The sequence below is a fragment of the Polistes dominula genome, unplaced genomic scaffold (genome assembly GCF_049000335.1).
Source record: "Polistes dominula isolate Pdom_NZ unplaced genomic scaffold, Pdom_raw_medaka contig_24, whole genome shotgun sequence".
Classification (NCBI taxonomy): Eukaryota; Metazoa; Arthropoda; class Insecta; order Hymenoptera; family Vespidae; genus Polistes; species Polistes dominula.
Genome location: NW_028301150.1, coordinates 8494677 through 8502180, shown reverse-complemented (window position 1 = coordinate 8502180; position 7504 = coordinate 8494677). Strand labels below are relative to the sequence as shown.

General features: G+C 41.0%; 2 protein-coding genes across 2 annotated transcripts; both read left to right on the top strand.

Annotated features, from left to right (window-relative positions):
- The first annotated feature begins 400 nt into the window (after positions 1-400).
- LOC107072761 (uncharacterized) lies at positions 401-1941 on the top strand. Its single transcript, XM_089177611.1, has 3 exons — positions 401-484; positions 619-1410; positions 1519-1941. The coding sequence occupies exons 1-3, from the start codon at positions 401-403 to the stop codon at positions 1939-1941; spliced, it is 1299 nt and encodes a 432-aa protein (XP_089033737.1).
- On the top strand, positions 1471-5191 carry LOC107072770 (uncharacterized). Its single transcript, XM_015332962.2, has 2 exons — positions 1471-1937; positions 2007-5191. The coding sequence occupies exon 2, from the start codon at positions 2613-2615 to the stop codon at positions 3939-3941; it is 1329 nt and encodes a 442-aa protein (XP_015188448.2). The 5' UTR covers positions 1471-1937; positions 2007-2612; the 3' UTR covers positions 3942-5191.
- Positions 5192-7504: the final 2313 nt, after the last annotated feature.

Below are 7504 nucleotides of genomic sequence, written 5' to 3'. Positions count from 1 at the left end.
AGCCAGCTCAACAAGGTCGGTCACTCACCAGACGTCTCATCCAGCTCAGTCCCGGACAGGATATCCGTGTGACTGTTGTGGGCAAGATCACTACATCGCGATCTGCCCAAGAATGCGAGGCTACTCGGTCAGCCAAAGGGTGAGGTTGATCAAAGAGAGGAGCCTATGCTGCAATTGCCTAGGCAGGCACAGTCTGAGGAAGTGCAACAGCCGACGGCATTGCAAGACGTGCAACGACTTTCATCATACCTTGTTGCATAGTGCTGACCTCTCAACCATCTTCGGTCCACCAAGAGATGGGGCTCAGACCGCTCTTGAGGTGCCGGATGCACCCGCTCCCTCAGAAAAGTCTTCTCAAGCATGAAGCTCAGGGCAGCTCGTTGAGAGTTGCGATCACCCTATGTCTAGCTCAGACCATCTCAGTCATCTCACATTGCTGGCCACAGCGACAGCGATAGTCGTCTCAGCAACAACATCAGTTCAAGTTCGTTTGCTCATTGACCCTGGATCAGAAATCTCGTTCGTCTCAGAAAGGCTCACCCAGCAGCTCAAGCTTGAACGAAGGCACTCAAGGCTGGACGTTTATGGTGTCGGCGGAAAACGGACTTCTCAAACAAGAGGAATAAGATACAACAGGAACCCGAATGGCCTCACCTGACGGGTCTGAATCTCGCTGATCCAGAGTTTCTCGTTCCAAGGGCAGTAGAGGTTATAGTCGGAGCAGACTTCTACGGCCAATTCATCAGGCCTAACATTATTAGGCACTCAGAAAGATCTCCCATTGCTCAGTTGTCCATCTTTGGGTGGCTGGTAATTGGCCCAATTCAGGCACCGGTCACACTTGCAAGGACGACTCATCATGGCAGCTCTCAGGCATCAAACTCATCCTTGCAAGAGTTGTTGACACGGTTTTGGGTCCAAGAAGAACCTCCATCATCGGACAACTCACCGCTCACTCCTGAGGAGCAGGAGTGTGAGCTCCACTTCAAGACCACTCATTCAAGGGACTCGACAGGGCGCTACATCGTCAGGATACCGCTCAAGTCGCCCCCAACAGTCCTGGGAGATTCTTATCAGACAGCTCATCGATCGCTCCAACGAATTCTCAGACGACTTGGCAGAGACACTCAGTACGACCAACTGTATACTCAGTTCATGCGAGAGTATGAACAAGCTCAACACATGCTCAAGCTCGATGACAGCTCAGTTGGTAGAAGGCCACACTATTATTTGCCTCATCATGGGGTGCTCAAGCCAGACAGCTCAACCACGAAGCTCAGAGTTGTTTTCAACGGTTCAAGCGCCAGCTCCACTGGTCACTCGCTCAATGACATCATGCACGCTGGTCCTAATTTGATGCTCAACATCTTCGACTTGCTCATTTGGATACGCCAACTCAAGTATCTGTTTGCGACTGACATCACAAAGATGTACCGGCAAATCAAGATACACCCAGATGACTAGGATCTTCAACGCATCGTGTGGGTGAACGAACAGCATGTAGAATCTCATTTTCAGCTCACCACAGTAACCTATGGAACTAAGTCAGCACCGTTCCTAGCTGTAAGAACGCTGCTTCAGCTCGCTGAAAATGAAGACTCCCATTATCCTCTTGCTGTGAAACCGATCACTCACGGGCGTTACGTTGATGACATCTTCGGAGGATCCGATACAGTGGAACAGCTCGTGGAGACTGCTCACCAACTCATACGGCTCTGCCATGCGGGCGGATTCCCGCTGGCCAAGTGGCACTCTACTTCTCAGCAACTGTTGAGAGAGGTCTCGTCTGAGCTTGGCGAGACCTCAGGCATCTCATTCGATGACTGTGATACCAAAATCCTTGGTATTCGATGGTCACCTCAACAGGATGTGTTCGACTTCTCAACAATCTCGTCTTCTCCCTCCAAACGATTCTCAAACGTCTCGTCCTCTCAGAAGTAGCACAAATATTTGATCCATTAGGCTTCGCCTCTCCAGTCATAATAAAAGCTAAGATCTTTCTTCAGGCTCTCTGGTTGCACAATCTCGACTAGGACGACTCACTCTCGGAACAGCTCATTTCCCAATGGCTCAGCATCAGACAAGATCTCATTAGTCTGGCCAGACTCTCCATCCCACGTTGGTTTAACACGCTCTCTAATTCAGCTGTTGAACTACATGGCTTCTCTGATGCATCGCAATTCGCAATCGCAGCTGTTGTGTATCTCGTTGTCAACTCGCCGTCCACTGGCGCCAAGGTCTCTCTCATTTGCTCAAGGACAAAGGTCTCCCCGCTCAAGCGGCTAACCATCCCGAAGTTAGAACTCTCAGCAGCGCTGCTACTCTCCGCGCTCATGAATCATGTTTGCGCTACTCTAAACATGAACATAACTAAGACAAATTTGTGGACGGACTCTCAAGTAACACTCATATGGATCAAGGCTCATCCATCAAGATGGAAGGATTACGTACGCAACCGCGTAATCAAAATTCAAGAACTCTCAAGGAACGCTCATTGGAGGTATGTGCCAGGCACATCAAACCCAGCTGACTGTGCATCGCGTGGGATATCCACAGATCAGCTGGAAAAGCACACTCTATGGTGGACGGGACCACCATAGATCACTCAATCAATGGCATCATGGCCGGCTCAGGTCGATACAGCTCCTGATGACTCATGTGCACAAGAAGCTCGTGCTCGTGTCGCACATCACGCGGTACGATCTTCTCCGAGTTATCATTGGGATTTCATTCATCGGTTCTCGACGCTCAATAGGTTGCTCCGAGTTACAGCTCTCTGCAGTAGATTTATTAAGAGGCTCTCAGGAGAGCTTGACTCGATACCAGCAGCCTATATCTCAGTCCAAGGAATGGAAGACTCACGACTCTTTTGGGTCAAGGCTACTCAATCAGCGTACTATTCAGAAGAAATCTCAGTGCTCTCAAGACAATCTCAACTGCCAAGCTCGCACCCACTCTCTAGGCTTACCGCATTCATTGATGCCGGCGGTGTGCTCAGGGTGGGCGGTCGTCTTTTAAGGTCCAAACTCATGTACGAGGCTAAACATCTAGCGATTCTCCCTCGTAACTCCAGGTTCTCAGAACTCGTCATCGCCCATGCTCATAAGAAAACGATACATGGAGGCACTCAGTCGACTCTGGCACTCATCAGACAACTCTACTGGATCATCGGAGGAAGAGCTCCAGTGAAGTCATATGTTCTCAGGTGTGTGTTGTGTGCTCGTTATAGGGGGATCCGTGCTCAGCAACTGATGGGCCAACTACCTCTGGCGCGAGTCACTTCATCACGCCCGTTCTCTCACACAGGCATTGACTACGCTGGACCGCTCAGGCTCAAGACGTGGAAAGGACGTGGCTCCAAGACTCACAAGGGTTGGATCTGTGTATTTGTCTGTCTATCAACTTCGGCAGCTCATCTCGATGTCGTTTCAGACTACTCAGCCGAGGGCTTCATTGCAACTTACAGACGCTTCACCTCAAGGCGGGGTGTCCCGTCAGACCTCTACGCTGATTGTGGCACCAACTTCTTGGGCGCTGAAGTTAAGCTCATGCAATGTTTCTCAGAAAGCTCTTCAGGACGTCGAGAAATCTCTTCTGTGCTAGCTCAGGACAAAACACAGTGGCATTTCAACCCGCCTGCAGCCCCCCACATGGGTGGGAAATGGGAAGCAGTAGTCAAGTCTCTGAAGGTTCATCTCAGAAGATCTGTCGGAGACACACTGCTCACGTATGAGGAGACTTCCACACTCCTCGCTCAAATTGAAGCCATTCTCAATTCCAGACCACTCGAACCGCTCAGCGATGATCCAGAAGATACCTCAGTGCTCACACCAGGGCACTTTCTCATTGGAACGGTACTCAACGCTGTTCCTGAAGGCTCAATATTAGACATCTCAGCAAGTCGGCTCTCCAGATGGCAGTTCATCCAGCAACGAGTTTAACAGTTCTGGCGCATGTGGTCAACTTAGTATTTACAACAGTTACAAGCCATCTCAAAGTGGCATCACGCTCACAACCAGATTCAGGTAGGTTCACTCGTTCTCCTTACTGATGAGCGTTTGCCTCCAGGAAAATGGCCCATGGCTAGGGTGCTCAAGTTGCTGCCAGGGGAGGATGGACTCACCAGGGTGGTATCACTGAAGACGGCTACCACAACACTCACCAGGCCGATCACCAAGCTCGCAGTCCTCCCAGTAGCCCCTCAGAAGACAGCATAACTCATCATCAACTTCGTTGCTGATGGCGGGCGGAAATGTTTGGGATTTCTAATGCCCAATCAGAACTCGCGATAGTTGTCGCTCAATGCAGACTCGCCATAACTCATTACGGCGGTTGAAGAATCATCTTGACGCCGGCTTGTCAGTCAGTCATCTCTTTGCCATCACATATACAAGTCGTGTCTTCTCATTACATTCTAAAATGTCATCATTAGTTCTCTACATCTCGTTCCAACTACACGTGTCACAGAAAAATATAAAAAACTACGATGCGAAGGATTTTCCTATTAAAATTAAGAGCTCATATTTGGTGAGAATTTTTTTAGGTGTCTAGCAATCCATTTTTCCGTAGATCTTGTAAAGAAAAAATAATTAATTTTTTTGATCCGCTCTAATATATATATATATATATATATATAAAAACGGTGACGGTAAGTCACCTTATAAGTATATATTTTCAGTGCATTGAATAAATATGTCTAATGGTTATTGTACCACCGGTGGTACACGTGGCACGGAACGTGTTAATTATAATTTATATTAATAATTTATGTTATAATTCATTATTTAATATTATTTATTAATTATAATTAATAATATTTAATAATTATAATTAATAATATTGTTAATTATATATGGATTAGTAATATAATGGAAATTAGCACAAGTTCGCATGGCTCAGTGAGGCAAATTACCATCCAGTAGCAATGTTCATCCAATAATCGTATGTTCCTAAATTCAAATCCCGGAGAGTAAAAAAAAATTAAACGTCATATACTAGTAAGAAATTCGGCAACAACTAGGCATCTTTATGACATTTTCATTTTGATGTAATTGTGTTCACTGGGTAATAGCAAATTGTGATATAGTAAATAAGCGAAATTGTTTTTGAATTTTGCATCTAGTTTTAGTAAACCTTAAAACTTGTCTATTATGCGATCAAGCTATCAATAAAAGTCTTTTATATGCAAAAATTGCACTTATTTTCCAACATATTGTTTTTAATTTTACCGATTTTAAATCACAGGAACATTTTTGTAGTAAAGATACGAGAATTCACTAACATATAAGTATCAGTATTCTGTAGACCCACAAGTTTCTCTATTATGCAGTAAAGCTTCAAAGAAGCTTTGGATAGCTAAAAAAAGTACCAATTTTTTTTACTTTTTTGCTTGTGATTTTATCGATTTTAAGTCATAGGAATTTTTGTATAGTAGAGAAACGAGAATTTTCCAAATTATTAGAATTAGAGTTCTGTAGACCCTCAGAACTAACAACTATGCAGTAAAGCTACAAAGAATCTTTGGATAGCTGAGAAAAGTAAAAATTTTGTTTAACATTTAAGGTGTTTTTGAAGTGAAAACTTCTTTAGTATTGGAGTGATCTGAAAAGTAAATAAACGGAAACAGAGCTATGAAACGGCTGCTATACTAAATAATGAGAGAAAAAGAGACAAACATATAGGATTAAGCCTGCGAGACAATGAGACGGAATATAGCTATACAATTTTTTCTATTTTAGATCTCTTCTTTATGCTATGCTTCATAGTTATCGCTCCTGGTTGTATATGTGTGTGTTTGTGTGCGACTGCACACTACAAAGCGTGGACACGTATTCTTTCGATACTCGAAATGTTTGTAGGTACGAGCGATAGAAGGGTAGAAGAAAAAACAGAGATAAGCACGTAGGTATGCGACAAAAGTATAAGCTCCAAACGAACTGAAGGTCGAAATAAAGAAAGAAGATGTGTTTTTTCAACTCTATAACCTACCACACTTCGAGACCCTTATTATTTATAACATATCTCGTCCTCATTCTTTGGACCACAAACTAATCTGTCTAAATAAAGATTTGAACAACAGAAATCTAAAAAATGCTTTGAATCGTATCGCTCTCTCAGCTTATCGAACTGTGTACACTACGAGTCTCAAATTTCAGCTCCGTGGTAAGCTCTACCGATTCACGCTGGGCGTTCAACATCTTAAGAATGTTTTTATTTTATTGAAAAATTACTATAAGTTTCTTAAATTCGCCAATATCACAATTTATAATATAATTTTCATATATGCATGGGTCACTACTTCTCTTTGGATATTTTTCATAAAAACATATAAAAATCAAATTTAATAGACATATTTTGTCTTATGCATCAAATATATTTTATAAAGAAGCAAAATAAAAATATAACAGTATTTTACTTGCCTTTGAATGGAATTTGTTTGCTGCTCCTCATTTATTCCACAGTATTCTCTAATTCTTTTTCTCTGATGTATCTGGTAATCCTTTTTTTTTTTTTTAAATATTTCAGACAATACAATTATTATATATTCTATGTACTTCATAATTATTTATTATAATATTTGCTAAATAAATAATTTAAAAATAATTTTTCAATAAAATAGAAACATTTTTAAATAGAAAAGATATGACACGTTGAAAAAAAAAACTATAGGCATGAATATTATCGCATCCATAATAAAGACAATAAATGTAGATCGAATTTCAACAGACCTTCTCTGTTTTTTATAATTCTTTTCTTATGATATGGAACCGACCTTGGAGTGTAGGTAGCTGACAAAAACTAATATTTTCAAAATTCTAGCCATCAAGATGGAATGCTGAATGCGATAGCCAAAGATAGAGACGAAAATTGTAGAATATTTGTCGATAGAAAGATACGCCATCCTAATCCAAGTAAATATAATATATATTTTTTTGAAACTCAGGTAGATGAATTTTTTTTCTCTTACACTTTTCACACTTTCTGTGAATGTGAGATATCTTTATCATGGGTTAGCATACACAAGTATTTCTTTTTGTGTTGCAACTAATAACTGTGGATGCTGTTAAAGAAGGGAACAATTGTGGTCGTATTTTTTTCGTTTCATCGGATTTTGAATTACAACGATCTTAATATCTATTTATCATTTCCGTTGTTTTATTTTATAATATTAAACCTTTTTTATAAAAAATTTATTTTCTATAATTTTTTGCTACATTGGTAAAATAAGTTATATTATTGTATTTTTATTGGAAATATAAAGTAAATAAGGTTTTATGTTTTTGTCACGTGTCTAGTTTCTTCTATTTAAAAATTTTTCTATTTTATTGGAAAATTAGTATAAATTTTCTAAATACGCAAACATTATAATTAAAAAAATGTCTTTGGATATTTATAAGAAAAGTATTCTACAATGTTGTTTAATTTTTTTTCTCTGATTTATCGATAATCATTTCATTTTTTTGTAAAATATTGCAGACAATACAATTATTATATTCTATATATT

Excerpts from the sequence above, each read along its gene's own strand:
- LOC107072770 (XM_015332962.2), top strand. The coding sequence starts at position 2,613 with ATGGCATCATGGCCGGCTCAGGTCGATACAGCTCCTGATGACTCATGT.
- LOC107072761 (XM_089177611.1), top strand. The coding sequence starts at position 401 with ATGTCTAGCTCAGACCATCTCAGTCATCTCACATTGCTGGCCACAGCG. Across the intron at positions 485-618 it reads CAGCAACAACATCAGTTCAA|AGGAATAAGATACAACAGGA; the intron begins GTTCGTTTGCTC and ends TTCTCAAACAAG. Across the intron at positions 1,411-1,518 it reads GCCAACTCAAGTATCTGTTT|CTCACCACAGTAACCTATGG; the intron begins GCGACTGACATC and ends TCTCATTTTCAG.